The 21747-nt window shown below is 51.4% G+C and overlaps 1 protein-coding gene across 1 annotated transcript; it reads left to right on the top strand.

Moving 5' to 3' along the window:
- The first annotated feature begins 478 nt into the window (after window positions 1-478).
- Window positions 479-20528, top strand: NUAK2 (NUAK family kinase 2). Its single transcript, XM_053607615.1, has 7 exons — window positions 479-834; window positions 11049-11169; window positions 14524-14675; window positions 15002-15067; window positions 16923-17042; window positions 17548-17680; window positions 18326-20528. Exons 1-7 carry the CDS (start codon window positions 589-591, stop codon window positions 19387-19389), a joined length of 1902 nt encoding a protein of 633 aa, XP_053463590.1. The 5' UTR covers window positions 479-588; the 3' UTR covers window positions 19390-20528.
- The last annotated feature ends 1219 nt before the right edge of the window (window positions 20529-21747 follow it).

Genomic DNA, 21747 nt, shown 5'->3' on the forward strand with positions numbered 1-21747 from the left:
TATCAGCGCTCTCACTTGGCTAGATGCTGCCTCTGTTCTATCTCATGCCCTTTTCTCCTTTATGGACTTAAAAGAAGTGGCCAAGCAACTTTATATTAATAGACTTTGGCTGAACAAATTACTCAGGATGGAGAAATACTTTGGTGACCTCTAGAGCCCTCAGATTGCCCTTTGCCGACTGAGAACATAGTACCGAGGAAAAACAAGGGCTCTTACCAGGACCAACAGCCACTCAGAAGCAAGAGCAGTTGCAAGAGCCACTATTCCCCAGTCCCGGCCCTCCGGGGCCCAGGTGGGCGGGCTGCATTGACACCTTTCCCAGCCTCGCCGAGGAGAGAGGCGGGGCCGGGAGAGCCGGAGAGCGAATGCGGGAGACCGCGGTCACGCGCCGCCGGCTAGCTGGCCAATGGGCGTTGGGGGGCGTGACCAAGGCCTGGAGCTCGGAGTGTTTATAACAACTTGGAATGCTGCGCTTCCCGGCGCGCTCCGGTGCGGCGGTGGGGTCCGGGCTGTGTGTAGACAAGACGAGCACCGCGGGCTCTATCTCTCCCCGCGCGGCGAATCGCCTTCGCTGCCCTCCCACTCGCCATGGAGTCATTGGCTTTTCCCCAGCGCCCCGGCCCCGCTGCCTCGGCCGTCGCCGCTGTGGCTGCGGGGCTCACCCGACCGCTGGCCGACGGGCTTATCAAGTCACCCAAACCCCTGATGAAGAAACAGGCCGTGAAGCGGCACCACCACAAGCACAACCTGCGGCACCGCTACGAGTTCCTGGAGACACTCGGCAAAGGCACCTACGGGAAGGTGAAGAAGGCGCGGGAGAGCTCCGGGCGCCTGGTGAGTGCTGCTGCCTATCGCCGCGCCTGCCCAGCGGGCGCGGGCTTGGCGGCTGGTGGGGAGTGAAGGAGGGCGGGCCAGGGGCCCATGCATTGCTCGGTGGAGTTGCAGCACGCAGTCTTTACCACGCTGAGGGTGCGTTTGTGTTCGGAAGGGTGTCTGTGGCAGATGTGTCTGCCCAGGATTGCAGAGAGTGGTCATAGACCTGAGGACGTCGGCAGCACAGCCCTCATGTGATGGATTCGGGGTGCACAGAAGACGAATATTGTCTGATCTTGGGATGGCTGGCTCCCCAGAGAAGATGGGACTTAAGTTGAATTTTGCTTGGAACAGATTGTTCAATAGAGTGGATATAGAAGGCACCTGACCTTAGTAGGAATTTGATAAGTATGTGTGTGGTTGAATGAATGGATGAGGTATGAAGTTCCTTAACCCTAACGATCTGTCATCCCAGCATATTATGGAGGTCTGCACAGGGGTGTGCTTGACATTTGGGTCCTTAACAGCTCTAAGATTTAGTTGAAATTTCATGATGATGAGCCTTTTATTTTGAAAAATGTGAAACCTGGCTCTGATACCAGGTCCACAGTGCCCCAAGACACCTTTGGGGCGTTTTCAGGAACTTGCCCTGTTAATTTGGTGTGTGTGTTGTCGTTGTTGTTGTTGTAGTAATAGCAATCTGTGTGAACTTGGGCAATTTCCTTCATCTCTGTAATCTGTTTCCCTTTCTGCAAAAATGGAGAAAACACAGCTTGCCTCATAAGCTGCTAAAAGGATTGAATAAGATACAAATGTGAACTTAAATTGTTCCTGATACATAGAACTTGCAGTGAGAACTACTACGACTACAAATTTTCCAGCCCAGAAAGGGTGACAAATTTGCCAAAAGTTAGTTGACATAGTTTGAATGTGGTTCACCAATTTCACTTTAAATGTTCTTTAGAATCACCTGAAATGTTGTTTAAAATACTCAATTCTCTGGTTCCACACCCAGAAGAACTTATCCTCAAGGTCTAGGATGGGGCCATATAATCTATATTTTAATGAGTCTTTTAGAACCAGTGGTTTAGGGATTATGTTTTGTGCTGATTGCAAGGCATTTGCGCATGCGTGTGTGTGTCTGTCTGTCTGTCTGTCTGTCTCTGTGGTTTGCCCTATTGGCTATGGCAGTGGTTGCCTCCCCAGGTTGTGTTTGCTTTTGCAGCCAGTAGCTGGTTTGAAATACAAGAAGTCATTTCATTGGTGAAGGAGAGTGGATGTTGGGAAAAGGGGTGGATTATGGGTCCATCAATAGGACCAAGTATGTTTTTCCTGCTAATGCCTGGCACGGTCCCCAGTTGCCCGCTGCCAGGTTACAGTTATTGGGCAATCATGTACTTCCTGGCTTTCCTTTTCTTTCTCTTTTTATAAAGTTGTGGGGATCCAGTGAGGCCCCAGGCTTGAGACTGCTGGGCCCAGGCTTTGTCAGGAGTTTAGCTGGAAAACAGCTCCTCATGGGGGCGGCGCCTGTAGCTCAAGGAATAGGGCACCGGTCCCATATGCCGGAGGTGCTGGGTTCAAACCCAGCCCCGGCCAAAAAAAAAAAAACAGCTCCTCATGGCTTGTGCCTTATGCCTTGTGCCTGCGGGGGGCTGGCTGGGAGGAACTGGGTTATGAGGACTAGGGTGGCCCAGAAGCTGAGAAACTGAGATTGAAGTTAAGAGATCCCATCAGACTTCTGACCTGTGTCACTGTGTGTGTGTGTGTGTGTGTGTGTGTGTGTGTGTGTGTTAGACAAAGAGAAAGATCTCATTTGATTCTGGAGTGAGATAAACCAGCTTTTAGTTTTCAAACCTCAGTGGTTGTAGGCAGGAATTCCAGCTCTTATTACATCAGAACAGAGAGAATTCTGCAGATACTCCCTGGCCACATGCCTCTTGCTATAGGTAGGGAGCCAAATCAGTAGGCATGTGGCTGTCTCTGAACCTCCCTGATCTAGACCACCCAGTACTGCTGCTGAGAACTTGCTCTGGGTCTCCCTTCTTCTGAGAGCAGCTGCCTGCTGTATTAATGGTTTCTCAATGCTTGAGCGTTGCTCTCTTCCCCACACTACCCTCAACCCTGCCCCTTGACTATCCTCCCTGAGCCAAGAGAGACCTGGTGCCTTGTGGAAGCTACCCAAAACCTCCCTTCAATTGAATTAAGATTGTTAGTGGGGGCTAGATTGAGAGGAAAGCCTGCTGTGTGACTTCTATCCCAATTTTCCCTTCCCCTTTCTAGCATACTTCCCACTCCAAACATACCTAGATGAGATTATCAGGGGCCAGATGGGATTGGCAGAGGGAAGGGCAGGTGGGTGGTACTAATGGTTGCTCTAAGAGAGCATCAAAGGAAAAACAAATATTTGCTCTGGATCTTGGCATCCAAATGACATTTCCTCCTGTGATTCCCCCAGCTCCCCTGACCACTTCCCCCTAAGAAAAACATATGCTGGGGCCCCTGGAATGGTGGAGTCCACCAGAGTCTTTGGGGTGATCTGTGTGGAAATCTTACTTTTAAGGCATGCTGTGAGGGAAATGAGGGGAGTCCATATGGGGAACCCTCTGAGGCAAGGGTGCCTCTGTCTCTTTTATATATTGATTGCCACATGGGATTTCCAAAGGTTTGAAAGTGACTGAGATGGTCCAATTCCTTCACTGACAGATGAGAAAACTGAAGCCAAAAAGGGAAGTGACTTATCCTGTGCCTGGTTAGTGGCATACCTGCAACTTGCCTATAACAAAGGCTCCTGACTTGACCACCCCAGGCTCTGAGTGACCAAGTACTGAGTCTTGGACTGGGAGTTGGTCTTGAGATGAGACCCGGCTTGCCTCTGGGTTCTGTGTCATTCTAACAGCTAGCTCTCATTGGCTGCCTTTCCCAGTGCCCCAGGCGTGCTTAGGGTAGGAAGAGTCACTGGGACCCAACCCTTACCCCCACATACACTGATTGTGTTAAGAAATCCTGGATGGGTGTGATATACTATATTCCCAGTTTTTAAACCTTGTTGGGGAGACTACCCAGCTCAAAGTCAAGACTGCAGGGGTTTTCAAATCATGGCTTTGTTACTTACCAGCTGTATGACTTCTGTATTCCTCAATTTACTTATCTGCAAAGTAGGGATTATAATAACCCCTACCTTGTGAGATTCTCCTAGGACTAATAAGATATTGTATGGATAGTGCTTAGCATAGCATCTGGCATATATACTGTTATTATTCCAGCAAGGCTGGCTTTAACTAAGCCCCTTACCTACCCTTCCTGGGACACCCTCCCCCCCAATCACCATCCTGGGTCTGGCCTGCTCTGAGGAAAAAGCATGGATTGTGCCCAGCTTCCTTAAGCCAAACCACTTTGATCTCTGCTTTGTTCAAAGTCCTAGTCTCTCCTTTAGCCCCAGCTCCACAGAAGGACTCCCGCCTGGCCAGTTGCCAAAGGCTTGTTCCGTGGACACTGCCCTCCTAGCTCCTCCTGCACCTGCCTGTTCAGCAGCGGGGAGGGAGGCTGCAGGCGACTCTTGTCCTTGGGCTCTGGCCAAACCACACAAGAGGGCTGTGCAGGGAAGCTCCTCACCCAGCAACCTAGCAGAGGGGCTAGAGGGTGGCAAGGAGGAGCAGCGCAGTATGGGGCTTAGAGAATGTGGCTCAGGCTCTCTTCAGAGCCCATTCCTAACCTCTGCCTGGTTCTCCGGCAGGTTGGTGGGATGGCAAGCCACCCCCAGGCCCATCCTTACTCTGGCCTGGGCCAGCCCAGCCCAACTTCTCCTCCGTTATCTAAATGGGTCATCCTCCAGCTCCTTGCCCTGCCTCCCAGACAGCAGCTGTTCTGTGAAAGGCCAGAGGAGTCAAGGAGCTTAGCTCCAACTCCAGGTGACAGCTATGACCAGAGATGTCCAGCTGGCACCCCCTCTCCCTGCACCTGCACCCAGCATCTCTGGACCTTCTATTTCTAAGACCTCTGCACCATTCTTTCCTTAATCCAGATCACTCCTGATCTGAGTTCTGGGAGGGAGGCAGTGTTTACCCATTGAGCCCCAGAACCTGCCTCCACAGGGTACAGGCAAAGGAGGAGGGAACATGATTATATATCTGTACGTGGGATGGAGGTGGCTGGTAGTACTGCACAGCCTGATCCAGGGGAAGATGGGGGGCATGCCCTTCTGAGATGGCAGCACCCCGCCATCCAGGCAGACAGATCCTTATTCTGTCTTGATGTGCTGGGAAACCTTGGAAAAGTCAATAAGCCTTTCTGGACTCCAGAGTGTGCCATTTGCAAAATAGGATAGGGAATTAGCCCTGCTTCCTTTCCAATGTTCATGGCTGGTGAGGCAAGAAAATTGCTGGGATGGTATCAGTAAGAATTATGCTCAGGCAGGTTAACACAGTCAGAGTATGGGGCCTCTGAACAATCCATGTAACAATCCTTGGCTAGCATCTTCCTGGCAGAGAGAAGGTGACCCATTTCTGAAGAAGCTCAGCACAAAATGGAGTTTGGAAGGGAATTTAGAGATCCTGGTATGCAAATTCAGGAGTGGCTCCTTCCTTGCTGGCCTTTGCTCCAACCTCTCCATCTGCATAAATGCCCCCTCACTCCTTCCTAGCCCATCTCCCTTGGCTTAGCAAACCTCATTCGTCCTTCAAGGTCTAAAGCAGTTCTCTCAGTGTGTGTGGGGGGGGGGGCGGGGGGGGCAGGGGTTGCTTCTATAGGGAACAAAGCTCTCCAGTGCTCCTGAAGCCAGTCTGCAAGCAGGGACCTCAGCTGCCACATTTATCACACTAGACTGGAGTTCATTTAATTGCCAGTCCTCCCACTGTACTGAAGGCCTTGGCATAGGGATTATCTAATTTTTGTCTGAATCTATAACATTATAATCTATAGTGCCAAGCACAACATAGTAGGCATTTAGCAGATGTTGGGAGATTAATTGTCCTTTCATTTTTCAGATGAGAACATTAAAACTAGCCAGCCACGGGCGGCGCCTGTGGCTCAGTCAGTAGGGCACCGGCCCCATATACCGAGGGTGGCGGGTTCAAGCCCGGCCCCGGCCAAACTGCAACCAAAAAAAAAAAAAATAGCCGGGCATTGTGGCGGGCGCCTGTGGTCCCAGCTACTCGGGAGGCTGAGGCAGGAGAGTCGCTTAAGCCCAGGAGTTGGAGGTTGCTGTGAGCTGTGTGAGGCCATGGCACTCTATCGAGGGCCATAAAGTGAGACTCTGTCTCTACAAAAAAAAAAAAAAAAAAAAAAACTAGCCAGCCAGTTAACCAGATCATTTAAGTGGCTTGTCTTGAGTTGCATAGCTTGATAGGGGAAATGAGGATTTGATACCTGGGCTCTTAATACCCCCTCTGCTCATGACGCGTTCACGTTCACATTTACATTACCATCATCGGGCCTGGTTTTCCTTCCCCCTCTGAGTAGGGTGCTCATCTAACACATTGTCTAAACTTGGATAGTATGGAGAATAAAGGAGGCCATATTAATAATTATACCAGGACTATCTCTGAGCTCATGGCCCTCTTTCCTCTGGGTGATTTGTTGATCAATTCTTATGTTCTTCCTTGGGTTTAGTCATCTTATTTTTATTCTAGAAAATAGTTGCTCACCTGTCTTGTAGATGAGAACAAAGGTCCTTAAAAATTAATCTTCATGGGTGGCGCCTGTGGCTCAGTCAGTAGGGCGCCGGCCCCATATGCTGAGGGTGGCGGGTTCAAACCCAGCCCCGACCAAACTGCAACCAAAAAATAGCTGGGCGTTGTAGCGGGCGCCTGTAGTCCCAGCCACTCGGGAGGCTGAGACAAGAGAATCGCTTAAGCCCAGGAGTTGGAGGTTGCTGTGAGCTGTGTAAGGCCATGGCACTCTACCGAGGGCCATAAAGTAAGACTCTGTCTCTACAAAAAAAAAAAAAAAATTAATCTTCATAGAGGTGGCACCTGTAGCTCAGTGAGTAGGGTGCTGGGCCCCATATACCAAGGGTAGCAGGTATATGGGTAGCAGGTAACCGGCCCTGGCCAAACTGCAACAAAAAAATAGCCAAGCATTGTGGCGGGCGCCTGTTGTCCCAGCTACTCGGGAGGCTGAGGCAAGAGAATCACCTAAGCCCAAGAGCTGGAGGTGACTGTGAGCTATGACACCATGGCATTCTACCAAGGGTAACAAAGTGAAACTCTGTCTCTAAAAAAAAAAAAAATTAATCTTTATAACCAAAGTCGACTCCACCCTTGCCTAGGAAGAAGGGGAGAAAAATCTTATCTGGGTGCTGGTCCCATCATTCAAAGATCAGCCACATGACTTAACCAATAAATATTTTATTTGTGAATTACATTCACCGGTAAACAACTGTTGAATGCTTTCTGTATGTTGGGCTGTATCTAGGCCTGAACTATTGCTAGATCTAATGTACTCTGACAAGCTATCCAACCGATAGCTAGAAGCCTCTCCTGTGGGGCTGGGGTTGGTTGGGGAGCAGTGCCCAGCCCCCCCAGGGGGGGTCTGATGGAGGCCTTATGACATAACTGGTTTCTCTCCTGGGAAGGGCCAGCCAGGCTGTGATCAGCTAGAAGCTAATGTAAATAACTGGAGGGTCCTCAATATACCTGCTGTTGTGGCCAGAGCATGAGCCTACAGGAGAATGGAGCTATTCACTGAGGATTAACAAATGCTGATTTAGACTCTTTGGCTTCCAGATTTGAAAGAGGTGGATCTCAGGGTTGGACTTGTGTACCCTCTGCCCATGCAGAGACTCCTTCTAGCACCTCAAAGGACCCACACATGCACATACCTTTTTGGAAGCTCATTTCTCTTAGGCCTTAGCATCTCCAGAATTCTGCCCCCAGACCTGTGGTAATTTATCTCACTATTATATACATTTGTGACTATACAACTGTATAACCAAGATATGCCTAGTTTTTGCATAGATGTGCATCTTAAATTCTCAAATTTTTTGATTGTCTAGATATATGATTTGTGTTTATGTGACTGATTTTGCTATCTATTAATATACTTTTAAGGGACCTGTATCTCTAAAGAGCTCATAGAACTTTATCCATTCTCTGATTTTAGAAACGAAGAATTTTAGGGAGAAAAGCACTAGTCCATAAAATCTCTTCTCTGAGGCCAGGCTCAGTGGCCCACACCTGTAATCTCAGCCTTCTTGGGGGCTGAGGTGGGAGGATTGCTTGACCTCAGGAGTTTGAGACCAGCCTGAGCAAGAGCTGAGACCCGGTCTCTAAAAATAGCTGGGCGTTGTGGTGGGTGCCTGTAATCCCAGCTGCTCGGGAGGCTGAGGCAAGAGACTCACTTGAGCCCAAGAGTTTGAAGTTGCTGTGAGTTGTGACACCACGGCACTCTACCAGGAGTGACGAAGTAAAACTGTTTCCAAAAAAAAGAAAAAAATCTCCTCTCTGGAAGAGGAAAGTGGTATGGAGAGTGGGAATGACTGAATCTAGTGATTCCAGGCTGATTCCAGGAGAGAGAGGTGCCTCTTCTCCCTACTCCCCATGCCCTGCTCAATTCCAAGCCCAGAGATTTTGGGTTTTTTTGTTTTGGGTTTTTGTTTTTTTATTTTGGCTTAGTTCATTGGGGAGACATGGATGGTTTGGCGCAGAAAGGGGGCAGTCCTATCCCCTCCAGCTGCAGCGTGGGCCTCTCCAGGGTCTCAGGGAGCAGGCTCCAGGGTGACCATTCCTCCTGCCTGCCATTGTCCTCCCGGCCTTGCTCAGGGAGGGCCCACGCTAACACTAGGCCTCCCCTCTTTCACCGATGCAGCTCTAGGGAGGAGCAGGGTGGAGGGCACGCCATCCCTGCCTCGTTGCCGGGGTGACCAGACTGGCGGGCATTGTGAGTAGCTTCTCTTACAGGATTAGCGCTGTTCCGCATTCTTGTCCTGATGGGGAGCACAGGCCAGCAGGGCCACTGTCCCTGCCAGCCTGAAGCCATTGTCTGCCTCCAGAGCCCTTTGAAAGGGCGGATTAGAGGCCCCTCCCCTCAAGCAGAGGTTTCCTTTTTTCTGTCTCCCTTTGAATCTTGAGGGGAGGCAAACCCTCCAGGGAAATGCAATGAGGCCTGTTTACCTCAGTCTGCATCTTTAGATTTCTCATAACTTGCCTATCTCTCATGAAGAGGAAGTCTTGTATTTACCATCTGTATTCTTGGACAGGACTTGCCAGGAACTAGCTGGCTCTGGGACTCCACCTCCACCCCACTCCCGCCCTGCCCCCAGTGCCAGCCATGTAGCCAGCCTCCCATGGCCTGGCCCCGTGTGGCATTTGTACAACTCATCACATAGAACCAGAGCAGGAAAGCCCCTCCGACAGCTTAGTTCAACTTGTTTGTTTCACATAAAAGAAAACTGAGGCTCTAAGAAAGGGTGGGGGGCGGTACCTGTGGCTCAGTCTGTAAGGCTAAGGCTCCGGCCCCATATACCGAGGGTGGCGGGTTCAAACCCGCCCCGGCCGAACTGCAACAAAAAAATAGCGTGTTGTGGCGGGCTCCTGTAGTCCCAGCTACTCGGGAGGCTGAGGCAAGAGAATCGCTTAAGCCCAGGAGTAGGAGGTTGCTGTGAGCTGTGTGATGCCGCGGCACTCTACCGAGGGCCACAAAGTGAAACTCTGTCTCTACAAAAACAAAAGAAAGAAAGAAAGGGTGGGACTTGCCCACAGGGTCAGCAACAGAATAGGGGCCCAGATCCTTGGTTCCTCAGGCGGTGTCTCTCACTCTCAGGCCCTGCTCCCACCTCTGGCATTGTCTAGGAGCTGCTGCTGAGTGGGTGGAAACACCTCAGTCTCTAAGAGGTGGCTTGAACTGCATCTCGGGTCGTACTGCCTCACCCCACCCTTCCTAAGTGCAACACATGCCCCACAGGGATTAAACCTTATATGGTGTTTTCCACCTGTACAAATTAATGGCAGGGTCCTGAGGACTCTGTTTAACTGCCTAGTTGTTTGTTGCCGGGGAGGAACATTTCCTTACCTGGACATAAAAGATTCATGTTGGGGTTTTATTTCCCCATAATTTGGGGGTGGGGGATAGTATTTTTTTTTTTTTTTTTTTTGGCCGGGGCTGGGCTTGAACCCGCCACCTCCGGCATATGGGACCGGCGCCCTACCCGTTGAGCCACAGGCGCCGCCCAGGGGATAGTATTTTTTAAACATTGTAGTAAAATATAAAACGATTTAAAGTATACAACAGTGTTAAGTGTGTTTGCATTGTTGTAAACCAATCTCCAGAATTCGTTTCATCTTGGAAAAGTGAAACTATAGGCGTTAAGCAACAACTCCCATTTCCCTTCCCCCAGCCTCTGGCAACTACCATTCTATTTTCTATCTTTATGAATTTGCCTGTTCTAGGTACCTCATATAAGTGTGATTGTGTGATTGGCTTATTTTACTTGGCATAATGTTTTCAAGGTTCATCCACGTTCTAGCATGCGTCAGAATTTCCTTTTTATGGCTGAATAATAATATTCTAATGTGTAGATATACCATATTTTGTTTATTTCTTCATCTATTGATAGACATTTGGGTTGTTTCCACTTCTTAGCTAAAGATTAGTTGTTTAAGGCAGGTTAGAGTCCTGGGACAAAAAATAAAGTACCAAGTCAGAATGAGAGGGCCAGGACTCTAAACCTCCTTGGTGCCAGCTAGTGACCATGCCTGAGCAGGCCATTTAACCTCTTGGGGTCCTGGTTTCCTCACCTGTAAATGGGGATGTAAATGGTTTCTCCCAGGGTTGTGTGAGGACCAGTTCATCTATTAATGAAACAGTTGTTCAGTGCCAACTGTGTGCCAGGTTCTCTGCTCAGTATCAGGGATTCAGGGTGAGCAAAACAGGCCTAGTCCTTGTCCTCTTGGTGCAGTCGGGCACGCTGGTGGTTTCATAAATCATAAAGCATCAGCCTTATGAATGCAAGTTGTTATCTTCCTGTTCAGCTGTAGATTCTGAAAAAGGAGGCCATTGCTCCACACTCCTTCCTGCTGTACAGTCTGTACCCAACCCAGTGAGAACCCTGTCTAGAGAAGGTGCTCTCCGGCCACTCTGCTGCCCACCCTCAGGAAGGATGGAGTGGCTTCTCAGGGTGTACCCTGTGGCCCTTGTCACAGCTGGAGCCAGGATAGCAGGGCCAGGGCACCCAGAGTGTCCTTGGGATGCCTTTACCTATCAGACCTTTCTCCTCATTCTCCTTACATCTCTGTCCCCAGGTGGCCATCAAGTCAATCCGGAAAGACAGAATCAAAGATGAGCAAGATTTGATGCACATACGGCGGGAGATTGAGATCATGTCGTCCCTCAACCACCCTCACATTATTGCCATCCATGAAGGTATGTGTGTGGGGGGTGGGTGGGCGGCATTTGAAGCTGGGAGTTGAGTGTGAGTGTGTGTTTGTGTGTTTAGCAGGAAGTCAGAACAGACAACACAAAGAAGTGAAAAAGATACAGGGTTTAGAGTTGGGCAAAACTAGATTTGAAACCCAGCTGCATGACTTTGGGCAACATTTAATTTAGACTGGGCCTCAGTTCCTCATTTGTAAAATCGGACAGCCCCATTTATATCACAAGGTGGTTGCAAAGATCAAATTGGATAATGTCAACAAGCGCTGGGCTCATGGGAGGTACTGAAGGAATTGCGGGCTTTTTTTTTGTTGTTGTTGTTATGATTAGGTTTTTCCTACCTGAACACCACCTTCCTGATGCAATTAGATCCTTAACAAGCCAAGGGATGCTGGGGTGCAGCTGTCTCAGGCGCGTGGGTGCCATTCTTCACACATCCTAAGAGCCAAACCTCCTAGATCTGCCCTGTGCTCTGAATCATTCCTGCCATGGGGTTGGCTCCTACCCTCTTCTTGTCTCTCTTGGCTCCTCTTCTCTGACATCAGTGCTGACTTCGCCACTCCAGCTGTCCTCTTCCCCTGTGACCCAGACAACAGAGTGAGTAAGAGAGGGTGATGAGGAAAGAGGGGGAGCACCCTCCCACACACACCTGTCTGCTTTGGGCCTTTCCATAATATCAGTTAGATGGGAAACCAGGGAGAGCAGGGGCAGCAGGAGAGGGGGAAGGTGCCTCTGTGTGAGTAGTCCAGGTAGAGAAAACAATGGAGCAGTCTTTACTTTTGGGTCTCGTTCACAGGAAGATTAAGAGCAGAGCCACCAACGTGGCCCTGTGACCTGAGCCTGTCTCATGGGGAGCCCAGGCAAGTGGCTGAGAAGACTAATTGTATCTCTGTATACTTCCCTTAGGGAAGAGTGGGCAGATGACAAAGGACTGGTTAAGCCACACTGAGCTTGGTGACTGGGCAGAGTGTGCATATGTGTGCGTGTGTGTGTGTGTGTGTGCACGTGTGTGTGTGTGTGTGTGAATTCTCCTCCATACCTGTATCCCCAGCTGAGTCTGGGAACTTAGCCCCAGCTCAGGATGTGGCTTCTCTTACACCTTCAGCACACACAGAACGTGACAGTGGCCATGTGTCTAGAAGGGATCCCCCAAATGCATCCCCCTCCTGCTCCAGAGAGTATGGGCTGGGGGGAGGCTCCAGTCCTGGGAACTGATTTCTGACCTAGCTTCTCTCCAGAAAGTGCCCTGGCTGGCTCTTGACTCCCAATTTCATGACACAAAGGTTACATGCACCCCTGCAGAGATATTGAGAACCATAGGGGTGAAGTCTCAGCTGGGCATTCTTGGATCAGGGACATTTACTCATGTTCCCCTGGAAAAAGGCACAGTCCTCCTGGCCATGTATCCAGTTGCCTGGAAGCTGGGATTCCTCTTGGGAGAATCCTCCTCCCTCTGCTCCTTCTCAGAGGCTAGAGGGCAACAGCTCTGGGGCTGGCCAAGCAAGCCAAACTCACAGGACCCGTCTGACACAAAGATGCAATGTCATGGACGTGCGTGTGCTGACACCCCGCTGAAGGGCCAGTTTGGTGAACGCGCAGCTCCTTACCCTTCCAGGGGGCTGGAGCCAGGACAAGGCCTGAGGTGGCAAAGGCCCCTCCTACACATAGAGCTCAGCCAGCTGGGATGGCTGACTGCCAGGAACTCAGCCACTCAATTAATTACCAAATATGTATTGATTGCTTCTGTGTATAAGGCCTTAGGCCTGAGGCCCTGGCCTAGATACCCTGGACAGAAGTCAAAGATGGAGGGTGATGAGTGTAGCTCACAATCCACTTTCATATACTTTTAGCCCTCGTTTGCTCTTCCAAGAAGGTATTATTATTGGTCATATTTTTCAAAATTTTGTTTTGTTTTGTTTTCTTGAAACAGAGTCTCACTCTGTCATCCAGGCTAAAATGTTGTGATGTCAGCCTAGCTTACAGCAACTTTAAACTCCCCGGTTCAAGGGATCCTACTGACTCAGCCTCTGGAGTAGCTGGGACTAGAGGTGCCCGCCACAACACCTGGCTATTTTTCCTCTTTTTTTTTTTTTTTTTTTTTTTTTAGAGACAGAGTCTCACTGTACCGCCCTTGGTAGAGTGCCGTGGCATCACACGGTTCACAGCAACCTCCAGCTCTTGGGCTTACGTGATTCTCTTGCCTCAGCCTCCCAAGCAGCTGGGACTACAGGCGCCCGCCACAACGCCCAGCTATTTTTTTGTTGTTGCAGTTTGGCCGGGGCTGGGTTTGAACCCACCACCCTCGGCATATGGGGCCGGCGCCCTACTCACTGAGCCACAGGCACCGCACCTATTTTTCCTCTTTTTAGCAGAGATGAGGTCTTGCTTTTCTTCAGGCTGGTCTCAAACTCCTGATGTCAAGGGATTTTCCCACCTCAGCTTCCTGAAGTGCTAAGATTAAAGACACATGTGAGCCCTCGTGCCCAGCCATATTTTTCAAATTCATTAAAGAGGATACTGATTATAATAACAGTGGGTACCATTTATAGAGTGCTTGCTTATGTGCCAAACCCTGTGCCAGCTTGCTCACTAGCCCTGAAGCTATTGCTTACATTTGATCTGTGTCTTACCCCAGCCCTGGGAGGCTGCCATTATTATCCTGCTTATCAGGTGAGGAAACTGAGGCAAAGTGGTTGAATGATCTATCCAAGGCCACTCAGCAAACTTACGTTCTTACTTACATATCTAGAAGAGATTTGCCCAAGGTCGCAAGGTGAAAAAGTGCTAGGCTCTGAACCAAAGAGCCTGCCCTTTCATTCTCAGCCCATGATGTTTCTGCCTTCCTAGTAATTTGCAGGGTAGTTTTTTTGTTTGTTTGTTTTTTCTGGGACAGTCTCACTATGTTGCCCTGGGTAGAGTGCCATAGCGTCACAGCTCACAGCAACCTCCAACTCTTGGGCTTAACCGATTCTCTTGCCTCAGCCTCCCAAGTAGCTGGGATTACAGGCACCTGCCACAACACCTGGCTATTTTTGTTGTTGTTGTAGTTGTCATTGTTGTTGTTTTTAGCAGGCCCGGGCCAGGTCCGAACCCGCCAGCCCCAGTGTATGTGGCCGGCGCCCTAACCACAGAACCAGAGTAATTTTCAGAATCCTTCTAAGGATGGGGAGGGCTAGGTAGCGTCCTTGGCCTTACCTCATTCCTCCTTGAAGGTGCAAGGAGCTTCAAAGGCCATTTTACCGTAGCCTGATTAGCAGACATCTCTAGAGGGAGGTCCTGTCTGGTTTGGGGCCAGGGGGAGCAGATTCTGGGAGGGCCTGACGTTCCCCACCTTGCCCCGTTCAGTGTTTGAGAACAGCAGCAAAATCGTGATCGTCATGGAGTACGCCAGCCGAGGAGACCTGTATGACTACATAAGCGAGCGGCAGCGGCTCAGTGAGCGTGACGCCCGGCATTTCTTCCGGCAAATCGTCTCTGCTGTGCATTACTGCCACCAGGTGAGCACCATCTGCCCCAGCCATCTTCTGAGGGGGTGGTTTAGACCAGAGAGATTCCACAGTGTGTGCAGGATCACTACAGAGGCAGAAACAAGAGGCAAGACTGGATTCTGGACTCTCAGACGAGGAAACACTGGCATCTCCTACTGAATCTCTTGGCCAGGGATGGAAGGGGCTGTGATTTCTTGCACCATGTGCCAATAAAGATGGGCATTCCCAGCCTACTTGTGCTGAACCCCAGTTGGCTCCCTTTGAGTTTATCCTACTTTCCAAACTAGGCCCTTCCCTAGTGACCTTCCCCTGACTCTATTCTGTCCTTCTGTTAGAATGGAATTGTTCACCGGGATCTCAAGCTGGAGAACATCCTCCTAGATGCCAATGGAAACATCAAGGTGAGCCCCCCTTCTCCTTTCCATAAGCTTCCCTGCCCCACCTTAGCTTTTCTGCACCATCCCCAGCCATGGAGCTCTAAGCTCTTAGTGGGTTCCTGAAGGAGTAAGCAGAGATCAGACTTACATATTAGTACCAGTAGGGACCTCATCCATTCTAACACCTCACTTGCTGGATGGAGAACTGAGGCCTCAAGAGGAAGGGTGACTTGCACAAGGTCATGCGGCTAGTGAGTAGTTGAGCCTGAGCTAGAACCAAGGTCTTCTGACTCCCAGACTGGTGGTCTTTTGACCTTACACAGCTGACAGTTTAGATCTAGGCTCATCTGTGCTCACAATCTTGGTATAGGCCAAGAGTTCTTCCCCCACCTACACGTGTGCACACTTGCATGCACAAGCAGAGGCACGCTTTAATCTGCTACAGTCGGTTGGCCATGTGGTGCCCTTCCCCACTGACCAAGCACATCAGTACCAGCTTTCTCTCTCTGCTGCTGGATTTCTATTCCTAAAGAGTTAAATTTAGGTCAGTCAGGAGAAGCTCAGGTTTATGGGAAACACTCAGACCACAGGAAGGAGGCCATGGCAAGGGCTGGCTCAGGCAGGGAAGAGGCTAGCCCCTAATAGACACCTTGGAGAGTGACTATCCTCTGATCCTCTTCAGAATCTTCCTGAACCCAGGGCATAGTCTCCTCCTGTGGCTTCTGACCTGTGCCCTGAGGTGTCCCAGTGCTAAGTCATTCCCTTACCAGCCAATTCCCAGAGCAGGTGGGGCTCTCTTTGATGCTGACCGGAGGAGCCAATAAACTCACATAAACAGGACTTTCTATCTGTACCAATCATAGGCCTCACTGTGGGCTTTATTGGTAACTGCTTGATAAGAGGTCAATAAAACCATAAATGAAAGAGCCAGAGTTTCATACACAGCCCCTCCCCTTCCCGGGCACATACAACCCTCTGATGGGGTGGGGAGCAGTAGGTCATTGGCCTTAGTCTCTAAGTGCAGATAGCTGGGAAAGGCTCTTTCTGGGGAGCAAGAAGATGGGTGGGACCTTTCAGGCCCTTGGTGTTAGGCAGTCCTATGAAAAGTTACCTTCCGGGGTGTTAACCTTCCTATGAAAAGTTACCTTCCAGGCCTGGCACTTGCTCTGCCCTCACTATGGCTTCTTAACTACTCTTAGCTACTCTAGGCCAAACCCTCCTCCCCCCTAGGTTCCTGCTACCAAGTTCCTGCTCAGGTGTGGGCAGAGGAATAAGCCTTTTGCTATGGAGAGCACCTCTGTTCGTGGGTGGTCCTGAGGGCTGTGCATTGGCATAAGAAGCTGGCTGTCCCCTTCAATCTGGCTGACCCTCCTTTCAGCCAGTAAGTGTCCACTGAGCCTCATCCAGGGTCTCACCCAGGCTAGAGCTGCAGGAAGGGTGGGGCAAGGAGGGCAGCATGGGAGTACAGAGCCTGGCTGGGAGGCAGCAGCACTGAGGGGCTGGGACTCCTGGCAGCCATACGCCACTGTTGGGCTTTGTAGGAAGAGGAGATCTCAAGGCAGCAGAAAGCCTCCCAGGGCAGGTGGGCTTGCTGGATGTAGGCAGGAGAGAGGATCTCTGGGATGAGATACAGCATGAGCAAAAGTGCCTGGGAAGCCATGAGGATACTGGAGCCCTCACATACCTCTGCCTGGGTGCTCTAAGCAGCACACCTGCTCAGTGCTCGCTCTTCCAGGGCTTGAGCTATGTGGACAGTGCCCAGTGTGGGGTAGGGGTTGTGGCCCGGCGTTCCCCAGGGTCTGAAGAAGAGTGTGTCAAGAACTATGGAATAACCCACGCCTTGGCCTGAGCTGTGTCCACATTTGCCCTAATCCTACAGATCGCTGACTTCGGCCTCTCCAACCTGTACCACCAAGGCAAATTCCTGCAGACATTCTGTGGGAGCCCTCTCTATGCCTCACCAGAGATTGTCAATGGGAAGCCGTACATCGGCCCAGAGGTGAGTGGCTGCCCTCCACTGCCAACCTGCCTTAGTTACTTCCTAGGACTTCAGATCCCATGAGATAGATGGGCTGATTTTCTAGTTATTCCCTTTTTCAGACCACAAAACTCAGGGCCCCCCTAAAGTAGTGACTTGCTAGGAGCAGCAAAACTGGGACTAGAACCCAGGTCTCCTGGCCCCCAGTCTAGTTCTTCACACCCTCACCTTTCCTGCTCTCATTACCATTCCTGGTGCCCAATCCAGCCTTGATATAGAGGTGGTATCTGCCACAACCACCCACCCTGGCCCAGAAGAACTATTGCCCTTGTGCTGTGATTACATCTCTTCCTAAGAGCCTCAGTCCCTGTGCAGTGTCCCCCTCAGTACCAGAGGGGGCCGGTCCTCAGGTGTGCTGACCTCTGAGTTGTCCAGCACGTGCCTTTTCTTACCTGCTGTTGAAGGTCAGGCTGGCACCCCTAGGTCTGGATACGGGCATTCTTGCTGATCTCTCCCTCTCTCTCAGGTGGACAGCTGGTCCTTGGGTGTTCTCCTCTACATCCTGGTGCATGGCACCATGCCCTTTGATGGGCAGGACCATAAGACACTGGTGAAACAAATCAGCAACGGGGCCTACCAGGAGCCACCCAAACCCTCTGGTGAGTGGGAGGTGTGTGGGTTCTTATCTAGGGGAAGAAGTAAACACAGGCACTGCAGTGAAGGGAACACATTCCATTGTGACCTGCAGAAGATTAGGGGACCTTCCACTGTCATCTCTCTAATGTCTGAGACCTCTAAGGAAAGAGGGGATGTCTCTTCCTTCCCTCATGGGCAGGCTTGGTCATATCTGGGAGGTGCTGCCTAAGGTCCAACTTAGATCTGCTTTGTTACAGTTGTCTCATTTCTTGTTGTTTTTGTTCTCATCCTCAGAAACCTTTTTGTACTTTCACTATGAGGTAGAAGGCAGGAAGAAGTGTGTGACAGCCTTAGTTTACCCTTGAGCACAGTCTCTACCCTCAGAGGATGGAATTTCAGCAGAGGCAAAGAGAATACACACTAACATACAGATAAGGGCTCGTGAAGGGTCACAGTCTTGAGGGGTCATGGGACAGAGAGGCAATCCAGGAAAGCTGGTCTGGGGAGCTGGCTGGGCCATGGCATGTAGAGCCCTAGGTCAGAATGGCTATATCTGACGCAGGGGTGAGCGGCGTCTTAGCTCAAATCAGGGGTAAGCCAGTTAGGGGGCCCGTGGGGTGTCCATTCTTGGAACTGCCAAACTAAAGCCCCTGCCTTTTGTCTTCCAGATGCCTGTGGCCTGATCCGGTGGCTGTTAATGGTGAACCCCACCCGCCGGGCCACTCTGGAGGATGTGGCCAGTCATTGGTGGGTCAACTGGGGCTATGCCACCCGTGTAGGGGAGCAGGAAGCTCTGCGTGAGGGTGGGCACTCTGGCAGTGACTCTGCCCGGGCTTCCATGGCTGACTGGCTCCGGCGCTCCTCCCGCCCCCTCCTAGAGAACGGGGCCAAAGTATGCAGCTTCTTCAAGCAGCATACTCCCGGTGGTGGAGGCATGGCCCCGGGCGTGGAGCGCCAGCATTCACTCAAGAAGTCCCGCAGGGAGAATGACATGGCCCAGTCTTTCCATGGTGACCCAGCTGATGACACTTCCACTCGAACTGGCAAGGGCAACCTCAAGCTGCCAAAGGGCATTCTCAAGAAGAAGGCATTAACCTCTTTAGAGGGAGCAAAGGAGGACCCCCAGGAGCTCAGCCCACTCCCCACAATCCCTGGGCAGGCTGCTCCCCTGGCCCCCAAGAAGGGTATCCTCAAGAAGTCCCGGCAGCGTGAGTCTGGCTACTACTCCTCTCCTGAGCCCAGTGAGTCTGGGGAACTCCTGGATGCAGGGGACGTGTTTGTGAGTGGGGACCCCGTGGAACAGAAGCCCCCTCAAGCCTCAGGGCTGCTCCTCCATCGCAAGGGCATTCTCAAACTGAACGGCAAGTTCTCCCGAACAGCCTTGGAGCTTACAGCCCCTACTACCTTCGGCTCCTTGGATGAACTGGCCTCACCTCGCCCCCCTACCCGGGCAGGCCGTCCCACAGGGGCTGTGAGTGAGGACAGCATCCTGTCCTCTGAGTCCTTTGACCAACTGGATTTGCCTGAACGGCTCCCCGAGCCCCCACTGCGGGGCTGTGTGTCTGTGGACGACCTCATGGGCCTTGAGGAGCCCCCCTCAGAGGGCCCTGGAAGCTGCCTGAGGCGCTGGCGGCAGGACCCCCTGGGGGATAGCTGCTTTTCCCTGACTGACTGCCAGGAGGTGACTGAGGCCTACCGACAGGCACTGGGGGTCTGCTCAAAGCTCAGCTGAGTGGGGAGGCAGATTGCCCCGGTTTGGGCAGGTTCTAAAATGCAGCTGTCTGCACCCTAATGGGAGATGCTTCTCCCCTGCATCCCAGGACCCAGCATCCCAGCTCAGAAGGCTGAGGTGGTGTGCAGTAGAGCCTTGGCTGGGCTGGATGTGGGAAGCAGGCACGTGGAGTGCTTCAGGGGTTCAGCGTCTTCAGCCCTGTTGAACCAGGAAGATAAGAGAGGGGAAAGGAATAGAGAAACAGTGGAAGGGGCAGGCTGGCAGCAGAGCCTGGGTTGCCTGTTTTTGTACACATGGTGGGGCTGCAGAGACCTGGAAAGTGTGCTCCATCAGTGCCTATGTCCTTTATTGCCATGGATAAGTTTCATACAAGGTGCCTTTCAGAGCAGCCCCTGCCCTACCCATTCCCTGCCAAAGTGGGCTGGACTGTCTTCACACATGTTCCCATCCCCACCAACTGCTTCAACTGGATTGTGCCCCCTCCCCCCCCTAAGGTGCCTGGGTGCCCTGGGAATGGTCTGGAGTAACCCTTCCTTACTTATCCTAGGTGTAAGGTTCTGTTTCCTCAAAGGCTCTTTCCCCTTTCCCATCCTCCCAGCCTGGCCCAAGCTTCCTGGAATCGCTGCTATGAATCTAAAAGACTTGAAAAGGCTCAGGCTGCTGTATGAACTTCATCTCAAGGGGCCCAGACTCCTCTGGACCCCACCTTTGACCTCAGAGACTCGGAACTTCTGCTCTAAGCTGCTCCTGAAGTCTACCCTAGACTATGAATCTGTCTATTTCTCTGGGCCTTCAGGACCCTAGAATGTCCATATTTATTTTTATGTTCTCAAAAGTCTGTTTTGTGAAAAGTGAATCTTGCTGTTTTCAATAATGCGAATGCTTTGTTCTGGTAAAATCCACTGTGACATCTAAGTTTTGTGTACAGAGGTATTTTTGCAATGGTTTCTACTGGTCATGGGGAGGGCATCTATTTACAAACCTACATGTTCTATTAAACTGTCTGAAGATGGGCCTCTGGGTCCCCTCACTCCCCCACTGACTGTCTACCTGATGATCCTCCTCCCTTCCTCAGAGGCCGGAAAGAATCCCCCATTAAAAGCAGAATGGTGATTGGGAAACAGCCTCTGTAGTTCTCTTTGGGAGAGGGTGGGGCGAAAGTCTTTGCATCTTCTCTTACTATACATTCTCCCTGTGCTGCGGAATGGAGGGTGAGAAATCAAGAAACTGCTTAATCAGTGAAACAAAATAAGCCTTCACTCCTAGCTTCTCAAGGCTTCTCATTACACCCGCATCTGTAGTTCTGGCTAGACCCTGTTAAGCACCCAGGCGGGGAAGCCCTGGACCCAAGGTTCCAGTTTGCTTTTCCCGCCTTCGGCTCTAAAGGAAGAACTGGATTTGGCAGATTATCCAGTCCCACCCCCATCCTTCCCTCTCTGGCTTCTCCCATCCCCTCCCCCATCAGCTTTGGGTGGGGGGGTGCCGCCCCCACCCCCCGCGCCTGAAGACGGCCCTGCAGCCTTCATTCTCTCTCCTGAGAAATCCCCTCTTCTCCGGAGCTGGGCTGCTTCTCCCCGCTCCGCCCCGCCCCGCCCCCGCAGCCTGACTCCTAGAGGAAGGGAAGAATGCCTGGAATGTCCACCCCCGCCCCGACCAGCCCCCTCAGCCCCCTGCAGAGCATTCCGCGCGCTCCTGCTCCATTGAGAAACTCTGGGCCTCTGAGGGCTGAAGATGAAAGGGAGGATGAGGACAAAGTACCCGCAGGCAGCCGGTGGCTCCAGCCTCTAGCAGGCTCCTGCCCCCACCAGGCCCGCTTTGGTATTCGCACACCTCCAAACATCCCCAATCTCTGGCCAGTGCCCGCTCAAGGTCCAGCTACCCGCTCCACAGTGTACCTGTCCTCTGTCACCTATAAGTGCCTGCTCGGTGGAGCACTGGACCTTCCCTCCCCGCACCTGGAGGACAGTCACTGAATCCAGGGAAGAGATGGGCAGGGCAAGGCAACTGCGGAGTCAAGATAGCAAGATAGAACAGCAAGGTTTAGCTCGGAGACTCACGCCTGTAGTCCTAGCACTCCGGGAGGCCCACGTGGGTAGACTGCTCAGGAGTTGGAGCAGTTTGCCTGAGCAAAAGCGAAACCCCATTTTTACCAAAAACAGAAAAACAAGCCAGGCGTTGTGGGGGGCACCACTAGTCCCAGCTACTTGGATGGCTTAGGGGAGAGGATCTTTGAGCCCAAGAGTTTGAAGTTACTGTGAGCTAATGAGCCAGGGCACTCTACCTACAGCAATGGAAAAAAAAAAAAAAAAGATGGGAAGCAAACAAATAGTTTATGCCACACCTCTGCTGCTAGATTCC

The sequence above is a fragment of the Nycticebus coucang genome, chromosome 10, assembly GCF_027406575.1.
Source record: "Nycticebus coucang isolate mNycCou1 chromosome 10, mNycCou1.pri, whole genome shotgun sequence".
NCBI classification, from domain to species: Eukaryota; Metazoa; Chordata; class Mammalia; order Primates; family Lorisidae; genus Nycticebus; species Nycticebus coucang.